A 22505-nucleotide genomic window follows, 5' to 3' on the forward strand; every position below is an offset into this window, starting at 1 on the left:
AAAAAAAAAAATTATCCTAAACATAAAAAAAAAAAAAAAAATCTTCACCCATTATCTCCCGACCCTTGTTGCGCTGTTCACCGGCTTGTCTCCTCTCCATAGACATTCATGTATCTATAATGAGAATTTTGTCCCGCACCATAGCCTATTCCTACTTAGCGCAATACGACTGTCCCGTATATACCGCACATCATCCATAAGCGGCTTTGATACACTTTGTGGCCCAATGAGTCACAGCGGTGACTCCTTGGTGTCGAAAGTTTGTACGCGAAAGACTGGAAAAATGACATAGCGCAAAATTTGAGAAAGGAAAATACAACTGGATATAAATCTGTCATCATGGCCGGAGTGAAGCGCGACACTGTACAGACGGTATCTCAGAGAGCGCCATCGTGCTGGTTGTGGAAGTCAGATGCACTGAGGTCATTGATGAGAGGAACGCGATGCATTTATATACATACATACGATACATTTTATATATGTATGTATAAATATATATATGTAGAAATATTTATATATATATATATATATATATATATATATATATACAATCTATCTATCTATCTATCTATATATATATAAATTACATCTGCATTGAAATGCATTAGTGTATTTAGATTTCCACCCTCACGCAACTTTGATTTTTTGGCCGGCATGTTCCCTCTTGCATCTTTTACTAAATACATCAGACTATGGGGGGCTCACTGTTGCCCCCTGCTGTAGAATGCAAATTTGCAACAGTAGGATAAGAAGGGAAGGGAACCAATGAAAACGGGCAGAAGAAACAAAGATTTTCTGTAGATAATTGTGCTGTGGAAGAGGTCGGCCATCTAACATGGTGTTTCTCAACCTAAGGGGCATCCCCTGTCCATAAGATAGACGTTAACTAGCCCTTCTTGGCGAGAGCAGAGGCTACATGTCCCCCCAATTATTGTGATCGATGTGTTTCCCTGTGGTTTGGCCTCCACGAATGACCTAGTTAAAGAAAAAAAATGGTTTCCAAATCAACTGGTGCCAGAAAGTTATACAGATTTATAAATTAATTCTATATAAAAATCTTAATCCTTCCAGTATTTATCAGTTGCTGTATGCTCCAGAGTAAGTTGTGTAGTCCTTTCCAGTCTGACCACAGTGTTCTCTGCTGACACCTTTGTCCATGTCAGGAACTGTCCAGAGCAGGATAGGTTTGCTATGGGGATTTGTTCCTGATCTGGACAGTTCCTGACATGGACAAAGGTGTCAGCAGAGAGCACGGTGGTCAGACTGGAAAGAACTACGCAACTTCCTGTGGAGTATACAGCAGTTGATAAGTACTGGAAGGATTAAGATTTTTATATACAAGTAACTTACAAATCTGTATAACTTTCTGGAACCAGTTGATTTGAAATGCTTTGTCCTCTGGAGTACCCCTTTAGCTCAAAACATTTCTTCCAAAAACAGCACCAACCCTGTAATAGCACAAACAACCTGAGGACATGTGTGGTGCTGTTTTTTCTGTTCCATTGATTAACATTATTATTATTATTTTTTTTTTTAGCAATGGGTCCAAAATGACACATTAAAGAGGTACTCCACTGGAATTATTATTATTATTATTTTTTTTTTATAAACTGGTGTCAGAAAGTTACACAGATTTGTCAATCACTTCTATTTAAAGATCTTAATCCTTCCAGTACTTATAAGATGCAGTATGCTCCATGCAGTTTTTCCTGTCTGACCACAGTGCTCTCTGCTGACACCTCTGTCCATTTTAGAAACTGTCCAGAGTAGGAGCAAATCCCCATAGCAATCTCCTGCTCTGGACAGTTCCTGACATGGACAGAGGGGTCAGCAGAGAGCACTGTGGTCAGACAGAAAGGAAATTCAAAAAGAAAAGAACTTCCTCTGTAGTATACAGCAGCTGATAAGTACTGGAAGGATTAAGATTTTTTTTAATAGAAGTAATTTACAACTCTGTTTTCTGGCACCAGTTCATTTAAAAGAAAAATGTTTTCCAGTGGAGTACCCCTTTAAGTAATGTCTTAAAGGAGTAGTCCAGTGGTGAACAACTTATCCCCTATCCTAAGGATAGGGGATAAGTTTGAGATCGCGGGGGGTCCGACCGCTGGGGCCCCCTGCGATCTCCTGTACGGAGCCCCGACAGCCCGCGGGAAGGGGGCGTGTCGACCTCCGCACGAAGCGGCGGCCGACACGCCCCCTCAATACAACTCTATGGCAGAGCCGAAGCGCTGCCTTCCGCAATCTCCGGCTCTGCCATAGAGATGTATTGAGGGGGCGTGTCGGCCGCCGCTTCGTGCGGGGGTCGACACCCGCTATCTGGTTGGAGAGCCGGGGCCCCGTACAGAGAGATCGCAGGGGGCCCCAGCGGTCGGACCCCCCGCGATCTCAAACTTATCCCCTATCCTTAGGATAGGGGATAAGTTTTTCACCACTGGACTACCCCTTTAATACATCTCTATTTTTCCAATACAGAGCTTTCTGTCCCCCACATAGATACAGGCAAATTATAAAATTCCGCCAAAGCAGCGCTGCCCAACCTGCATATCTCCAGCTGTTGCGAACTACAACTTCCAGCATGGAGGTTCTAGCTTCACAACAGTTGGAGGAGGACAGGTTGGGGGGACCCTGGTGTAGCAGTCGTCATTTTTAGGGACTATCACGTTTTCTTTTGTTTCCATATAATGACGGCCATTTCTATTCCGTTCGTGTTTGCGCTCTTCGTATTTTTTTATTCCGTTCGTGACGACTCTTATGTTTTTTTTTTTATGTAGCCGAGACCCTCTTATAACGGTAGTTTTCCAGGTGCGTGTGTCAGAGCGCCACAATGTCACCCCCGCCGCGTCCTTATACATAATATTGCTATTATGAAAAAAAAAGCCGGGATAATTTTTACTTGCACTTGAAGTTTTATCCGCTAAATGAGTCGGGGATAATTATCCTTGTAATAAGCCTTAAAACGAAGCTCGGCTTAATTGTGGGGACGGCGTACATTGTCCTAATGATTTAAGTACAGTATGATAACCATTACCGCTATACGTAGGTATTAGGCTGAGCACCATAATTAATGGAGTTAACACATTAGCGCTGGAGATCGCGAGGTTGTCTCATCTGGTCTTATCCCGTCATCAATTACTTGCTATATAATAACCCCATACATTTACATTCTGGATACTTTGTTTCTGTTAACGCCTCGATCTTCTCCGACCCCAGAACACAGTTTTTTCACTTTTTTTTATTGCCGCGTTCCGAGACGCATAACTACTTTATTTTTCTTTCAATGCAGCCCTTGAAGGAATTATATATTTTTGCTGGCACTCTGTTCATTGTATGGTGCACATAATATAGGAACTTTATTCTGTGGGTCATTACACTTACACCGATACCAGACACGACAGTTTTTTTTTATATATATATATTTTTTTTATTACTTTCACATAGAAAAAAAAGTTTTTTTGCATCACTACATAACTTTTTATGCAGCGGCCTAATATGCACATACACATGGAAGACATGGCTTTTTTTTATTTTTTTTTTTTAGATCTTGGCAGCCATGAAAACTTATTGCTACCCCCACTACTCAGCATAGAAACATAGAATGTGTCGGCAGATAAGAACCATTTGGCCCATCTAGTCTGTCCAATAATCTGAATCCTATGAATAGTCCCTGGCCCTATCTTATATGAAGGATAGCCTTATACCTGTCCCTATCTTATATGAAGGAGAGCCTTATACCTATCTCTATCTTATATGTAGAATAGCCTTATGCCTATCCCTATCTTATATGAAGGATAGCCTTATGCCTATCCCTATCTTATATGAAGGAGAGCCTTATACCTATCCCTATCTTATATGAAGGATAGCCTTATACCTGTCCCTATCTTATATGAAGGAGAGCCTTATACCTATCCCTATCTTATATGAAGAATAGCCTTATGCATATCCCTATCTTATATGAAGGATAGCCTTATGCCTATCCCTATCTTATATGAAGGAGAGCCTTATACCTATCCCTATCTTATATGAAGGATAGCCTTATGCTTATCCCTATCTTATATGTAGAATAGCCTTATGCCTATCCCTATCTTATATGAAGGATAGCCTTATGCTTATCTCTATCTTATATAAAGGATAGCCTTATACCTATCCCTATCTTATATGAAGGATAGCCTTATGCCTTTCCCCATCTTATATGAAGGAGAGCCTTATACCTATCCCTATCTTATATGAAGGATATCCTTATACCTATCCCTATCTTATATGAAGGATAGCCTTATGCTTATCCCTATCTTATATGAAGGATAGCCTTATGCTTACCCCTATCTTATATGAAGGATAGCCTTATGCCTATCCCTATCTTATATGAAGGATAGCCTTATGCCTATCCCTATCTTATATGAAGGATAGCCTTATGCCTATCCCTATCTTATATGAAGGATAGTCTTATGCCTATCCCTATCTTATATGAAGGATAGCCTTATGCCTATCCCTATGTTATATGAAGGATAGCCTTATGCCTATCCCTATCCTATATGAAGGATATCCTTATGCCTATCCCTATCTTATATGAAGGATAGTCTTATGCCTATCCCTATCTTATATGAAGGATATCCTTATGCCTATCCCTATCTTATATGAAGGATAGTCTTATGTCTATCCCTATCTTATATGAAGGATAGCCTTATGTCTATCTTTATCTGATATGAAGGAATGCCTTATGTCTATCTCTATCTTATATGAAGGATATCCTTATACCTATCCCTATCTTATATGAAGGATAACCTTATGCTTATCCCATGCATGTTTAAACTCCTTCACTGTATTTGCAGCGACCACTTCTGCAGGAAGGCTACTCCATGCATCCACTACTCTCTCAGTAAAGTAATACTTCCAGATATTACTGCAGAAACCTTTCCCCTCTAATTTAAAACTCTGTCCTCTTGTGGTAGTTTTTCTTCTTTTATATATGCTCTCCTCCTTTACCGTGTTGATTCCCATTATGTATATAGAAGTCTCTATCATATCCCCTCTGTCTCTTCTTTCTTCTATACATGTTAAGGTCCTGTAACCTTTCCTGGTAAGTTTTATCCTGCAATCCATGTACTAGTTTAGTATCTTCTCTGAACTCTCTCTAGAGTATCTATATCCTTCTGGAGATACGGCCTCCAGTACTGCGCACAATACTCCAAGTGAGGTCTCACCAGTGTTCTGTACAGCGGCATGAGCACTTCTCTCTTTCTACTGCTTAAACCTCTCCCTATACACCCATGAGCACTTTTCTCTCTCTACTGCTTATACCTCTCTCTATACACCCATGAGCACTTTTCTTTCTACAGCTTATACCTCTCCCTATACACCCATGAGCACGTTTCTCTTTCTACAGCTTATACCTCTCCCTATACACCCATGAGCACTTTTCTCTTTCTACAGCTTATACCTCTCCCTATACACCCGTGAGCACTTTTCTCTCTCTACTGCTTATACATCTCCCTATACATCCAAGCATTCTGCTAGCATTTCCTGCTGCTCTATTACATTGTCTTCCTACCATTAAAGGGGTACTCCGGTGGAAAACTTTTTTTTAAATCAACTGGTGCCAGAAAGTTAAACACATTTGTAAATTAGTCCACTCTCAAAGTAGGATATTTCCTGGCACTACTACTAATGGCATTTTCAGATAGGTGCGTATTCGGTAAGCCTCGTCTAGTGCTGTAGGTAGCCTGTCTGTTCAGGTGGTGCTTCTCGTATATAGTGAATAACAGAAAATCAGTCCCATAAAGAAGAAAATAACGGAGCACTCATCACTTCATATGCTGCAGACAGGTACTTCTTTATTTTTCTTCAGGTACAAAAATGACTAGACTTGAGGACAGGGAAGGTGGACCAGATCTTGTACGGGGGGTTTTCTTAGGTGTTCACCCGGGGCGACGACCGAGCGTGATACGGTCGTTGCCCCTGTGAACACCTAAGAAAACCCCCCCGCACAAGATCTGGTCCACCTTCCCTGTCCTCAAGTCTAGTCATTTTTGCTATAATTCTGCCTCCTATGTACAAGAATATAACTACTATAATACTGCTCCTACATACAAGAATATAACTACTATAATACTGCTCCTATATACAAGAATATAACTACTATAATACTGCTCCTATGTACAATAATATAACTACTATAATACTGCACCTATATGCAAGAATATAACTACTATAATACTGCTCCTATGTACAAGAATATAACTACTGTAATACTGCTCCTATATACAAGAATATAACTACTATAATACTGCTCTTATATACAAGAATATAACTACTATAATACTTCCTCCTTTATACACAAGAATATAACTACTATAATACTGCTCCTATATACAAGAATATAACTACTATAATACTGCCCCTATATACAATAATATAACTACTATAATACTACCTCCTATATACAAGAATATAACTACTATAATACTGCCTCCTATATACAAGAATATAACTACTATAATACTGCTCGTATATACAAGAATATAACTACTATAATACTGCTCGTATATACAAGAATATAACTACTATAATACTGCTCGTATATACAAGAATATAACTACTATAATACTGCCCCTATGTACAAGAATATAACTACTATAATACTGCTCCTATATACAAGAATATAACTACTATAATACTGCCTCCTATATACAAGAATATAACGTCTATATTACTGGCTCCTACATACAATAATATAACTACTATAATACTGACTCCTATGTACAAGAATATAACTACTATACTACTGCTCCTCTTTACAAGAATATAACTACTATAATACTGTCTCCTATGTACAAGAATATAACATCAATAATACTGCTCCTATATACAAGAATATAACTATTATACTACTGCCTCCTATGTACAAGAATATAACTACTATAATACTGCTTGTATATACAAGAATATAACTACTATAATACTGCCCCTATGTACAAGAATATAACTACTATACTACTGCTCCTATATACAAGAATATAACTACTATACTACTGCTCCTATATACAAGAATATAACTACTATACTACTGCTCCTATATACAAGAATATAACTACTATAATACTGCTCCTATATACAAGAATATAACTACTATACTACTGCCTCCTATATACAAGAATATAACTACTATAATACTCCTATGTACAAGAATATAACTAATATAATACTGCTCCTATATACAAGAATATAACTACTATAATACTGCTTGTATATACAAGAATATAACTACTATATTACTGCCTCCTATATACAAGAATATAACTACTATAATACTGCTCCTATGTACAAGAATATAACTACTATAATACTGCTCGTATATACAAGAATATAACTACTATAATACTGCCTCCTATATACAAGAATATAACTACTATAATACTGCTCCTATATACAAGAATATAACTACTATAATACTGCTCCTATGTACAAGAATATAACTAATATAATATTCCTATATACAAGAATGTAACTACTATAATACTGCCTCCTATATACAAGAATATAACTACTATAATACTGCCTCCTATATACAAGAATATAACTACTATAATACTGCCTCCTATGTACAAGAATATAACTACTATAATACTGCTCCTATATTCAAGAATGTAACTACTATAATACTGCTCCTATATACAAGAATATAACTACTATAATACTGCTCCTATATACAAGAATATAACTACTATAATACTGTCTCCTATATACAAGAATATAATTACTATAATACTGTCTCCTATATACAAGAATATAACTACTATAATACTGCCTCCAATATACAAGAATATAACTACTATAATACTGCCTCCTATATACAAGAATATAACTACTATAATACTGCTCCTATATACAAGAATATAACATCAATAATACTGCCTCCTATATACAAGTATATAACTACTATAAACCATTGAGGAGGAGAAGGTAGAAAGACCGCACTCACCCACTGTACTTGCTGGTGGATTGCAGATTTATTCAAAATGCAGAAAACAATTCCATATGGTGGAGGACGTGGAGGGAGAAAAAAAGCCAAACGGACTAGTTTCGCGCCAGCCGGCGCTTTCTCTGACTGGGCTAGCCCAGTCAGAGAAAGCGCCGGCTGGCGCGAAACTAGTCCGTTTGGCTTTTTTTCTCCCTCCACGTCCTCCACCATATGGAATTGTTTTCTGCATTTTGAATAAATCTGCAATCCACCAGCAAGTACAGTGGGTGAGTGCGGTCTTTCTACCTTCTCCTCCTCAATGGTTTATGTTATCTGACATTACACCTGCACCCCCAGGTACGGCAGTACCCCAAATCATCCGGATAGCCCTTTATGCATTGCCTCAGGATTTCATTATTGTACAGGGATATATACTCTTTGGTGCCACTTTTTTTCCCTTCTCTCTTTGGACACATATAACTACTATAATACTGCTCCTATATACAAGAATATAACTACTATAATACTGCTCCTATATACAAGAATATAACTACTATAATACTGCCTCCTATATACAAGAATATAACTACTATAATTCTGCCTCCTATATACAAGAATATAACTACTATACTACTGCTCCTATATACAAGAATATAACTACTATACTACTGCTCCTATATACAAGAATATAACTACTATAATACTGCTCCTATATACAAGAATATAACTACTATACTACTGCCTCCTATATACAAGAATATAACTACTATAATACTGCTCCTATGTACAAGAATATAACTAATATAATACTGCTCCTATATACAAGAATATAACTACTATAATACTGCTTGTATATACAAGAATATAACTACTATATTACTGCCTCCTATATACAAGAATATAACTACTATAATACTGCTCCTATGTACAAGAATATAACTACTATAATACTGCTCGTATATACAAGAATATAACTACTATAATACTGCTCGTATATACAAGAATATAACTACTATAATACTGTCTCCTATGTACAAGAATATAACTACTATAATACTGCTCGTATATACAAGAATATAACTACTATAATACTGCTCGTATATACAAGAATATAACTACTATAATACTGTCTCCTATGTACAAGAATATAACTACTATAATACTGCTCCTATATACAAGAATATAACTACTATAATACTGCTCCTATGTACAAGAATATAACTAATATAATATTCCTATATACAAGAATGTAACTACTATAATACTGCCTCCTATATACAAGAATATAACTACTATAATACTGCCTCCTATATACAAGAATATAACTACTATAATACTGCCTCCTATGTACAAGAATATAACTACTATAATACTGCTCCTATATTCAAGAATGTAACTACTATAATACTGCTCCTATATTCAAGAATGTAACTACTATAATACTGCTCCTATATACAAGAATATAACTACTATAATACTGCTCCTATATACAAGAATATAACTACTATAATACTGCTCCTATGTACAAGAATATAACTACTATAATAATGCTCCTATGTACAAGAATATAACTACTATAATACTGCCTCCTATATACAAGAATATAACTACTATAATACTGCTCCTATATACAAGAATATAACATCAATAATACTGCCTCCTATATACAAGTATATAACTACTATAATACTGCTCCTATATACAAGAATATAACTACTATAATACTGCTCCTATATACAAGAATATAACTACTATAATACTGCCTCCTATATACAAGAATATAACTACTATAATTCTGCCTCCTATATACAAGAATATAACTACTATAATTCTGCTCCTATATACAAGAATATAACTACTATAATACTGCTCCTATATACAAGAATATAACTACTATAATACTGCTCCTATATACAAGAATATAACTACTATAATACTGCCTCCTATATACAAGAATATAACTACTATAATTCTGCTCCTATATACAAGAATATAACTACTATAATACTGCTCCTATATACAAGAATATAACTACTATAATACTGCTCCTATATACAAGAATATAACTACTATAATACTGCTCCTATATACAAGAATATAACTACTATAATACTGCTCCTATATACAAGAATATAACTACTATAATACTGCTCCTATATACAAGAATATAACTACTATAATACTGCTCCTATATACAAGAATATAACTACTATAATACTGCTCCTATATACAAGAATATAACTACTATAATACTGCTCCTATATACAAGAATATAACTACTATAATACTGCTCCTATATACAAGAATATAACTACTATAATACTGCCTCTTATGTACAAGGGACTTATCTCCAGGTAGTTTCTTATTTGTCTGGGGTGAAGGGAAGGGTAATGAAGGCCAACCGCCCCCCCAATACAGTCTCGTACCCTAGCTGGTAAGCTGATCCTCCGCTGGCCGCCGTCCTCCTTTCGTCTGTTTATATAACACTATGTGAATGTCATTACCAATACTATTTTACAGGATCCTTAATTACTGTTAAACGTTTGTTTTTCATGGTGGGTAATTCTATTAAGTTATGATTCTTACCATTTCACAGCTGTGTTTCCATAAAGTGCACAGAAATGAAGGGTGGAGTATCGTGATCTCTCATTCATCTGATTCATGTCATTGCTGCTTGTGTGAGGCAGGCGACAATAAACAACAATTAGTGTGTGATGCCAAATACTGGGGAAATCCCAAAACCACCATCTCATAGGTCCAAGATATAAGTGAGGAGATGATATTGGGGACGTCTGAACTTCCCACAAACTAATAGCAGAGCGGGCATCACCTATAGGCAGAGTGCTAGTTTGCAAGGCAAAAAACAATAAGATCTACAAAACAACAAACACGAGGGTGGACATCACTCACTGGGTTGGATCCAAAGTTGTGTATACCTCTCATTGTCAGTATGGTGTTGTCTCGAACTCTCTCCTTCCTGACAGGAAGTTGTATACTCCTCTCATTGCCAGCATAGAGTTGTCTACAGCTTCCACTCTTCTGACAGGCAGAGGTTGTGTAGTCCTCTCATTGTCATGGTGGTTTTGTCACAGCAGCTTCCCAGTTCCTCCCTCTCTCCTGACAGGAAGTTGTGTAGTCCTCTCATTGTCAGTGTGGTGTTGTCTCAGAAGCTCCTGGTCTCCTCCCTTTCTCAGGAGACAACACATGATCCTCTGCTGTCTCAGGAGGCATTGCTGGACCTGGTCTTTGTGCTCTTTGGCCACCCCCGGGGTGATATAAAATTTGTGACCAGCCCCTACAACCTACCTGACCATCTCCCTATCACATACACATAAAGCATAGCTTGCTGCCTTGTAATAAATGATGCCATAGGATGGAGGAACAGACAGAGAATGTATAGCAGGTGCTATAACATCACTGATTATGCAATAGTCTGCTGTGAAATGAAATGTTCTGCTGCGGCTCTGGGTGGTTAACTGGCAGGAGTGCTGTGAGAAGGGAGTTAGCAGGGTAAAAAGGACAGTGATAAAAAGCTGAGGGAAAGCAATGCATTCTGGGAATTATAGCACTGAGCAACTCCTCAACCAGAAAGAACGGGACTAATACCCCGAGCTGGGTCAGATTGGTAAGCAATACTCTATGCTTTTGCAGCATTTATATCTGTTTACTTATGTCTAATGTCGGCATACTCCTTTAAAGGACAACTGCAGTGAAATAAATGTATCCTCTATCCGCAGGATAGGGGATAAGTGTCTGATCGCAGGGGGTCTGACCGCTGGGACCCCCGCCATCTCCCGAACCGGGCCCCGGCATTGCCGTGCTGTTCGCCAGCTAATGCGCATGTCGTCGAGCTCAGAGCTTGATGGATCCCCCCATACAGCTCTATGGGAGAGGTGGGGATTCCCAAACGCTGCATCCCCGCCTCTCCCATAGAACATGGAATAGGCGTGTTGGCCATGGTGTCATGCCATGACCCCGTGCATGAGATCGCAGGGGGTGCCAGCATTTGGACCCCCTGCGATCAGACACTTATGTTTATTTCACTGCGGATTTCCTTTAATGTCACAGGGAAGAGGTAGGTGTAGATCTAGGTGAATAAGCTCCTCTAGTGTCACATATTTCCTGAGGTTTCTCTACGATAATATAGCTGGCACCCAATAGATCATGTTTCACACAAGGGCAGCCCTGCAAAAGTCTGTGGCTAGGCTCCATAGATATTAGCTAACATTGACTCTTGCTAAAGCAGTATCGGCACATGCGGATACCCAGGCTGCCATGTTGTATAGTCCGCCGCACTATGCCAGTGGGTAACACAGTTCATTGGGATAAAATGTTACAAAAGACCAATGAAACCAAAAGTTATAAAAAGGTTACACAATACGAAATCAAATAGGTGTTTTCAGAACTTTAATAATATTTACCATGTTTTACACATTTTTATCACAACACATTAACCTCTGGTGTGAGAGTCACCGACAACATAAGGGATTTCCAAAGGGGTTTGTGAATTTAGCCCTTGGTAGACAAGTAATGCCAAAAAATGTTTCATGCTGACATATTAAAGCTTCAAATTACTGAATGGGTGCGAGCGGCCACTCCCTGCTCTATAAATAACTTCTTGTCTCATCTATGAATCCACCACTCTCCGATCAGTACTGGCCTCGCTCTATGATTAATCGGACCCCCGAGAGCAATAAACAGGGGGGGGGGGGGGGGAAGAACCTCCCCACCTGAAAACTCAAGTTCTGTAAAAATTCTACGACACTCCGTCCACAACTGACACACGCCTCTGACGGAAATGTGTATGTTGTTGTCATGACATCATCATACTACATTTCCTTAAGTCAGTTTTGGCATTTAGAAAGGGGTGAAATATATCTTGGCCGTCTACTGAAGTGTGCTTGGCAGGCACAGTATAACACATATAGAATTAATGATGCGCGTACTGCAAATGATAATCCCATTATGTGTCTTCGTCATAGGAAACCTAACCGCATGACCATAAACTGGGGAGGGGTGGTTACTGGTAGCAAACTATATCCGTATCCACAATATAAGTCTTCAAATAGAAAGTTCCTTTAATAGAACTTAATACACATTCCCGAATCTTAGAAATTCACTTTTAAAGGTTACCTTTTTGGTATAACTGTCCTGAAGTGTCAATCTGAGAGAGTTTAACAGACTTGAATGTTGCCTTCTTAGAAACAGATTTCGTTCCATTGCGAGTCACGAGACCCCAGTTGGCTGGGAGTAGAAGAGAATAGGACTTGTTTACCCCATTGAGATATCATCTAGTCGAGTGGTCCCCAACCAGTCCTCAACGCCCACTAAAATTCCAGGTTATTTGAGTTCCTCCATTGGAACAGAACAGTGAAACATTTTTATCCTAGACTGTTGGTGGCCTAAAGGACTGGGTTGGGCCCTTCCATCTAGGTAGTAGGCCACATGTAAGACTTCAATTCAATTTATTTTCCTAATGTTATTGGTTGCCATGTACAATGCTATTGTCTGTAAGGGTTGTATGGGAGCGCCATTGCAAGGTTTTGATTCCATGTACAGTACGCAAATAACCAGGCGCCTAACTTTACAGCTATATGGCTTTTCATACTAGCGTAATTTGATGTCTTCATTCAATGAAGCATGTAGTCACGTTGAGAGTCTCTGCAATATTTTCATTGTAAACAGGGAAAGCCTTCAGAAAGTTTACATTGAAAATTAATTTCAAGGGTGAGACATGACTGGTAGAAGGTACAAGGGATAAGGACTGTGACATGTGCGGCCAGACAGCGGTAAGACTGTCTGGCAGGTCACCTCATTTGCTAAATTTAATTATGATAAAATATAAAAACAGGGAGAATGACACCTTTTAGGTTTTTTTTTTCCGAATAAATACAGAGCTCTGTCATATAAAAACTAATTCTTCTTGAAGGAAAACTCCACCTCAAGGCCACCAACTCCAGTTAGAGCTTTACCCAGGGTTGGGTAATGTTGCAACAGGCTGAGTGTCTCCGCTTGGAGATCACTGTTCTATGGTTATCATCGAAGTGTTCTCAAGCTGTGATTGACTATTTACTAGACGTGGTGCAGGTGGTCTGACTAAGACGACACCCATGGGCATATTTATAGAATGAAACATCCTACAATAGCACCTGCTAAGTTTTGATGCTCCAATGGACATACCCCTATACGATGGTTGTGCACAGTTGATCAGTGATGAGTGAAAACATGAATCTCTACATTCCTATGATCTTGCTTTGGCATACTTAGCTGTTAGATCCCAAGTCAAGACAATAGAGTTGGCCATAGCAGTGATGTTTCAATACATCTGTGATTGACTCAATCCGTCCTAGGGCTGGTCACCCACTTGATTCTCTCCCAAGCATCACAGTCTTCTCCATTGAGTTGAATCTTCTCATAGTGGGGGAAATTTCTGATTAATTTTATGTTTAAAACACTTATTACAGTTCACTAGACAGTTTTATAAAGTCTCGAGAATAGGGAAGTGACTAATTCACACTGCAAAATGTCCCCGATTTTTTATTGATGTACGCCGTTATATATTGGTGTAAAAGTAAGCCTGCCCAGAGGTGGAATAATTAAAAGTATGCTGTACCAGGAAGATGTACCAAATTTTTCATGCGGCGCATGCTACAGTCTCTACCTTTGTAGTAGTCTTTTCCCTGTCTCCCAATTTTTTTTGCTAAACAGCTTGATTTAGTCGAAGATCTGCTTGGCTGGTTCACATTCATTTTCAAATGTCATCATTGAACCAAACCTCAAAGCCATCTAGAACTGTAGGGGAGCGTCCTTCGATGTAGACTCGGGTAGTATTCCAATACCCATATCAAAAAGTTACTAAGATGGCCAAAGATCCCTTGTGAAGAGTACATCACCATAGATAGAGGACAATAGCAGAAAGGATTGTATCCTTGTGTGAGATGAGAATCTTCGAATAAGAAATTAAGGGTGGAGCAGTTCTGTGACTGGAGAGTTAAGGATACAGAAGTGCTGACATTTGGTTTTGGTTTGTGGGACTTTGAGCATCAGGAAAATCTGCTGCAGAGTTTTCTTAAACTTGCTTTATGCTTTGGGTGAGCAGTAACCACAAGCAATAAAATACTGATTATCTGACATCATTTATGGGACCAATAACAATTCAGAATTTTGGCTTTACACGTCTAATGTACATATTGTGTTTTGCTCTGGAGTTTGCTACTGTATGATCTGGGGTCAGAGGATTAAGTCTCATAACTTGGCAAAAGATATAAGATAATTTGCTACATAGGAGGGGATTTGGCCAACATTCAGGAGAATAATTACAAAATGATCACACAAAATACCTGTGCACGTAGATTGCTTGAGGCTAAACGTTCCAAGGTTGACTTGAAGGAAAATTGTAGGGTATTCAGGGTGAATTAAGACAAGATTTAGAGATGAAACTGTATGTGCCGTACCACTGCAGACTTGTCACAAGCTTTAAAGGGTATTCTGGAATTTTTGGTTCTTCGAATGTAAGATTGGGCAGTATAGTCAGTCTAGTTACTGATAAACTTCACTTATCTGTGTTTGGTGGCTGGTATCGAATTTGTCTTCCCCCCCCCCCCCCCCCCCCCCTGAAATTCACTTACTGCTGCCTACAAAAAGAGTATTGCCTCAGACCTTTCCCAGCTTGCTGTGCGGCCCAAGACAGTACAGGCCAGGTGATGAAAGGGGTTTTTGCTTTGTTTGTTGTGTGTGAAGTCAGCCCCCTGTTGATGTTACCGGCGCACATGTGCGTGCATTCATCATCGCACTGATCCGCAGCTTGTGTGTCAGGTTGTGCTGTGCTGCAATAGTGTGGTGTATCCAATGTGTGGGAGGGAAATAACTCACCTGCCACCTTGTAACAAAAGATCCAGGATTGTAGTCTGAGGGAGGCTACAGAAACAGGAAGTAGCCAGTTCCCAAAAATAAGCCAGAAGCATCATGGCGACACAGGACATGGCCATTAACCACCAACACAAGCACAGATCCTTGGTAAGCATGACACAATTATTAAAGACAACTTTCACCTACAAAACAGTATTCCTAGGCACCGATATTCTTTTGATGTATTTATGTATTACTGTACGATTGTTGTACATTGTATTTCTCTTTTCCTAAGCCTTCCCTCGATAAGGCTTACATTTTGTAACCTGTTAAATCTTGTATAATTAAAAAATCATAATGCTAAATATTCCTGTTAAGGGATCTGCAGCTTTTTCTACATCTAACTCAACACCATCAGTAAATTCTCAGAATTCTTCTTTACGTGTAAAACAATGTAAACAGCGCTTGTATCTCTCCTCTTTTCTCTCTGCAGTTTGCTGTTCCACACAGTGATGAATGGGGCCGGCTTGCCCGTACTTTGGTCGAGATTCGTGCCAATCGAGGTGATGGGGAAGAAGAATCTGGAGAACTGTCAACCTGATTGCCCAATGTACGCCACCAGCAGCACAGTATTTATTTGTAACTGAATGTACCGGTATCTCCATTATTTTTTGCTGTGATCTTTCAAATTGCCGCCAGTCCAGCTCCACTTTCAGCTTCTTGTTTATATAGTGCCCAGCCCAGCCGAGACATCCTGTCGTCTCTCCATATTGTGCAGACAATCTACACTCGTCTCCTGTCCTTCCCTGGTCGACAAATCTTTCACTGTGTGCCAGTATTTTAATTAAATGCAGTATATCATAGCCAGCACGCCAGTTATTCCTAGAATTAACATTTTTTTATATACATATTCATCCACTAAGAATTGCTCCATATTGCAGAATGAGTCATGCACAGGTTTGTTCAGGCCTGAGACATTCATATTCTTCCAAAACATGGTGATGGTGGTGGCTTTGTGCCACAAAGCACAACATGGCAGGCAACAAGCTCCATGATCTTGTTCATAGGAGTCAACACTGGAGAAGTTACTCCTAAATGAGTGAAATTAGTTTATTAGGAAAACAGGTTGATAAAGCGTGAAACAACCACATAGATCGGTCAGAAATGAGCACAGAACGATAGTCATTTCCCTTCACCCACTCTTGGCAGGTAATAAAAAGTACATCAGGGACAACAATGAAAAAGGTTGCTCTATGTTAATGAGAATACAAAATCAAAGCTTTTGCAAGGCACAAAGGAACTTTTATTATATATATATATATATATATATATATATATATATATAAAAAACCATTGTACTTGAGAGCCCATCAATAGTTGATTGGTTTAGGTCCAACCTTTGGGACCCATGCCAATATGCAGCCTCATTGCTCAAGTGAATGGGATGACCACATTATGAAGCACAACTATTCACACAGATGAGCCGATCTTACCTGTGTGACCAATGCGCTTGGGTTTCAAACTTTAAAGGTATGACCATTTCCACCCACATGAACCAAAAATTGAAGATGTATCTTAAAGTGGGGATAGTCTAGGTTCCAGAGAACCCAATAAATACAATAAAACTGTAATTGCTCTCAACATTCCCTCACAAGGTGGAAGTAACAAAAACATGTGAAATGGTGAGTTATTGGGGGGGGGGGGGGGGGAACAAATATAGAATATCACCCCCTGGACCCCAAGCAACACCAGACGTTCATGCTAGCCCATGACTAATGAATCTGTAAACGGGATTATTCTGCTCCATGTAAAATTTTAATCAACAGCTTGTGTACCATAATAATAAGGTCCAGGTATGGTTGGCCAGTACTGGAAGGGAACTTGTCAACACACCTTCAGTCCCTGAGTAGGATTTTGTTAACAAAGTTGTCAGGTCAAAATTAAGCTCTGTAGCTGTTATAACTTGATGAAGGAGAAAAAAATTATAATATATACACTTACCTCCCTGCATCTCACGTCTGCCTTCGTCTGGTCTTTTAGAAGCAGCCTGAAGTTTTAGAACTACAAAGCCCATCATGCTCTGGCACTTAGATCAGCCTTAGACAGCTAGCTAGCCTAACTCTGGCACAGTTATATTAAATCCATTCAGAGAAAGATATGATTGAATACAGATGTGGTTTACCAAAAATTGAACCAGGCTGAAGACCTCAGATGTGGTCTCTCACTTGGGTTTCTTAAACTCTCTATAGTCATATTCTATGATCTCCAGGAATATCGCTGAATCGTATTTATTGCGGTCGGCTTCATGGAACTTATTTATTTGAAATAAATTATAATAAACGATTCTTTAACATGAACATAACGAGAGCAGCCTTATCTGTAATCTGCTGCAAAGGCAGAATAATTCCCCCCAAAAAAGGGAATTACAATAGGCTGTTTGTACAAGGACTAGGAAGTCGAAGGGAATAGGCTTTCAAATAGCTATTACTTGGGAGCATTGGAGCTATATTTCTTAAACCGTTTGGGCGCAGTTGATTTCATGGAAGGTTATATTAACAGATTGTGGTCCAAGAACGACACCGGAGAGACCCATAAAACATAGTTAAGAAATGCTTTACAGATCTGATGTTTCCTTCGTAGGATAATATATGAGGCCTGGATGGATTTTCAGCCCGGCGCACAAAAGCACAGTTCATATATAACATCGGCAAAATACAGAAAACTTCAGACTTCAGCTTGTACAAAGGAAATACTAAGAAGGGCCAAACCTGATTTTAGATGTCACTAATCATTGGAAGATTTATGTCCTACTGATCTGCGGCTCCTCATCGGCAGTGATTGAGCTATTTTCATGCATTATTAGCATTTTTAGGTTTATTTCATAGGTAAAATGTGTTGATTTTAGGAAGTGGGGTGGTGGTGGGTAATATTGACTTTTCACAAAGTTTCACCGACACAACAAAGCAGAAGGGTAGATGCAGAGGTGTAACATGAAGCTTCTGGCCAAAATGCAAAAATCTGTTACACGCCCCCCACTTAGCGTGTGCCATTTTTAGTACTGTTGTCTTACGTTGTAGAGGGGGCCCTTGCAGACACCAGGGTCCAGTTGCGGCTACCATTTGTACACCCACGGGGAGAGCTTATTGGATCATAACTAAACTATCATAACTCAGTAAAAAGGAATTATGCTAAAATATTTTTGTGGGACTTTTATTTGGAGCTGGTTGCATCTCATCTACTGCAGCTTTCACAATTGGAGTAAACCAATCTCTACAAAGATAGTGTCCTAGGGGTGTATGTACTTTTACAAAAAAAAAAAAAAAGACACATTCTGCACAGTTGGAGGACCACCAGAGTGTCCTGATCTCCGGTGTTACAACAGGTGTCTTGGCATGGCTTGACTACACTTTGGTGACAATGCCTCAAAAAGCAGAATGGTGAGCCAATGGCTGTGTTTGCAAGAAAGTACATGTGAATCAGCTGATGATGGCCAGAGCATCCTACTGTAGAGTCAAATATAGAGAGAACATACAGCTGTGCTCATAAGTTTACATACCCTTGCAGAATTTATGATTTCTTAAACATTGTTCAGAGAATATTAATGATAATACAAAACCTTTTCTTTCACTTGTGGTTAGTGGTTGGCTGAAGCCATTTATTGTCAAACAACTGTGTTTACTCTTTTTAAATCATAATCACAACACAAACTACCTAAATGACCCTGATCAAAAGTTTACATACCCCAGTTCTCAATACCGTGGATTGCCCCCTTTAACATCAATGACAGCTTGCAGTCTTTTGTGGTAGTTGTGGATGAGGCTCTATCTTCTCAGATGGTAAAGCTGCCCATTCTTCCTGGCAAAAAGCCTCCAGTTCCCCTAAATTCTTGGGCTGTCTTGCATGAACTGCACGTTTGAAGTCTCCCCAGAATGGCTCAATGATATTGAGGTCTGGAGACTAAGATGGCCACTCCAGAACCTTCACTTTATTTTGCTGTAGCCAATGACAGGTCGACTTGGCCTTGTGTTTTGGATCAGTCATGTTGGAATGTCCAAGTACGTCCCATGCGCAGCTTCCTGGATGATGAGTGCAAATTGTCCACCAGTTTTTGTGTATACATTACTGCATTTATATTGCCATCAATTCTGACCAAATTTCCTGTGCCTTTGTAACTCACACATCCCCAAAACCTCAGCAATCCACCATGTTTAACAGTAGGAATGGTGTACCTTTCATCATAGGCCTTGTTGACTCCTCTGCAAAAGTAGCATTTATGGTTGCGTCCAAACAGTTACATTTTAGTCTCATCACTCCAAATGACTTTGTGCCAGAAGGTTTAAGGCTTGTCTATGTGCTGTATCAACAAATACAGGTAAACAATTTGCACTCATCATCCAGGAAGCTGCGCATGGGATGTACTTGGACATTCCAACATGACAATGATCCAAAACACAAGTCCAAGTCGACTTGTCATTGGCTACAGCAAAATAAAGTGAAGGTTCTGGAGTGGCCATCTCAGTCTTCAGACCTCAATATCATTGAGCCCCTCTGGGGAGACCTCATGCAAGACAGCCCAAGAATTTAGGGGAACTGGAAACTTTTTGCCAGGAAGAATGGGCAGCATTACCATCTGAGAAGATAAAGAGCCTCATCCACAAGTACCAAAAAAGACTTCAAGCTGTCATTGATGTTAAAGGGGGCAATACACGGCATTAAAAACTGGGGTATGTAAACTTTTGATCAGGGTCATTTTGGTAGTTTGTGTTGTGATTATGAATTAAAAGAGTAAACACAGTTTGACAATAAATGGCTTCAGCCAACTACCAACCATGAGTGAAAGAAAAGTTTTTGTGTTATCATTAATATTCTCTGAACAATGGTTAAGAAATCATACATTCTGCAAGGGTATGTAAACTTATGCGCACAACTGTATTGATACTAAGGAGGTCTTTCTTGGGAAGATGGCCAATTTTAGCCAAAGAAACACATTTTATTGCAGATGATACTAATGTAGGAATTTAGTATGCTCTCCAGGTCATGGAATTTCTTTAAATCTAAGTGTGCCTGACCTTCTCTTTTAAAACAACTCAAGTTTTGAGACCTTGCAGCCCAAGGGCTATTATTATTCTTCTAAAAAAAAACTAAAATATATTACCAAAATAGAAAAAGGTCTGCAGTTTCAGAAAAGGTCACTGATTTCTGACAACTTTTGTAGTGCACTGGTGGAGGAATCCCTCTGTGAATCCAGAAGAAGAGCGAGAGATGAGTAGCCCTTCCTCCATATACATCCAGCTTCCTTGAATGGTGACCAATAGAGAAGAAATAAAACTGTCCAACGTACAAGTGGCATTGTCCCTCGCTACTAAGGAATATATTTATAATTAGTAATCGCACTAGGAGGCATAGAGCCATACAATGGTCTCTTGGGTATGCTGTGTTGCTATCAAATAGTAAACTACTTAAAAAAATCATTGTATGGTTGTATTCTTTCTTCACTGATATTAAGGGGCTATGGCCAAACAACGGAAGACCGCCTTTATGTCCCCCACCAAATGGTACAGTTGGCACTATGCATTCAGGCAGGTATTGCTTGTGGCATCCACCAAATCATAATTCATTAAAGCTTAAAAGGGACATGTCCTAATAGTAAAACCATTTGTCTTCCCAAATAAACATTTAATTTCCAAAAAGTTGGAATTTCTTAGCATATACCTCCTAAATGATGAAATCCAGCACAGGCATTTGACCAGTGTTCCGGCTGCATTCGGAATATTTAGTTCCAAATGCTGTGTGCGCGCTGTAGGGATCGGCTGCGGGCAAGCGGCTGTCACGGCCCTCCCATAGACTAACATTGAGGGGGTGTGGCTGACCCGCGCAGCACATGCACAGAATTCGGAACTAAATGTTCTGAATGCAGCCGGAACACTGGCCAGTGGAATACCCCTTTAAAAGTTTTACATAATAAAGATATACATTCAGTATGGAAAGACATCTGACGAGCCACCAATGAGATGGCATTATCCTTTTCGGGGCTGTAGTCTCCCAGTTAGAAAGGTTGGTCCTGTGGTCTTAACAACAGGACCACCCAGTATGTTCTGTAGAAAACGAATCAATGAGTGGATCAAAATTCATAGTACAAAAGAACCCTCATAGTTTGATGACCCCGTTTAAAATGGTGAGTCTTAATACTTTACTCCTGGCATCATTTTGAGGTCTCCTACGTCCAATGGTGGCAAGCTGTACATCACTCTGGTCAATTTTTGGAAAGGTATTGGTGATTTTCATCTTGGGAAGGAAACTTAGTCCATAAAGGTCTTGACAAGGTTGTCTGTGCCCAGGGATTAGATGGAGGGACCTTCAACTGAAGCCTTGATCGGGTCACCACATCACCTCCTAAACCACTTTCCTTCTCAATAAGCAGAGCTCCCAATGACAAAGTAAACTCCAACAGGGCAGAAAAGAGAAAAAGTTGTTGGAAAAGATAGTAATTTTATAACTACATCGGCAAAGGATATTGCTACTTTCTCTCTATGGAGAGTCCATGGATGATTTTGTGATTTCGAGTAACGAGACTGGTTAGCATGGACAGACCCAGATATCAGAAGGGTAGAGGGTCTACATATTATTGGCTTTGTAGTGAACGTCAACACAAATCTTACAGATACTGGATTTCTAGAGTAAATGAAAGACAATGATACAGAGA

The 22505-nt window shown here is 39.1% G+C and overlaps 1 protein-coding gene across 2 annotated transcripts in view; it reads left to right on the plus strand.

Moving 5' to 3' along the window:
• DYNC1I1 (dynein cytoplasmic 1 intermediate chain 1) overlaps positions 1 to 17504 on the plus strand; it is a 381788-nt gene extending 364284 nt beyond the window's left edge. For both annotated transcript variants that reach the window (XM_056518938.1, XM_056518939.1), the window contains one exon: positions 16296 to 17504. In XM_056518938.1, coding sequence (XP_056374913.1) covers positions 16296 to 16403 — 108 coding nt within the window. In that variant the 3' untranslated portion in view covers positions 16404 to 17504. The remainder of the gene's footprint in view (positions 1 to 16295) is intronic.
• Positions 17505 to 22505: the final 5001 nt, after the last annotated feature.

Source organism: Hyla sarda, chromosome 5, assembly GCF_029499605.1.
Source record: "Hyla sarda isolate aHylSar1 chromosome 5, aHylSar1.hap1, whole genome shotgun sequence".
NCBI lineage: Eukaryota > Metazoa > Chordata > Amphibia > Anura > Hylidae > Hyla > Hyla sarda.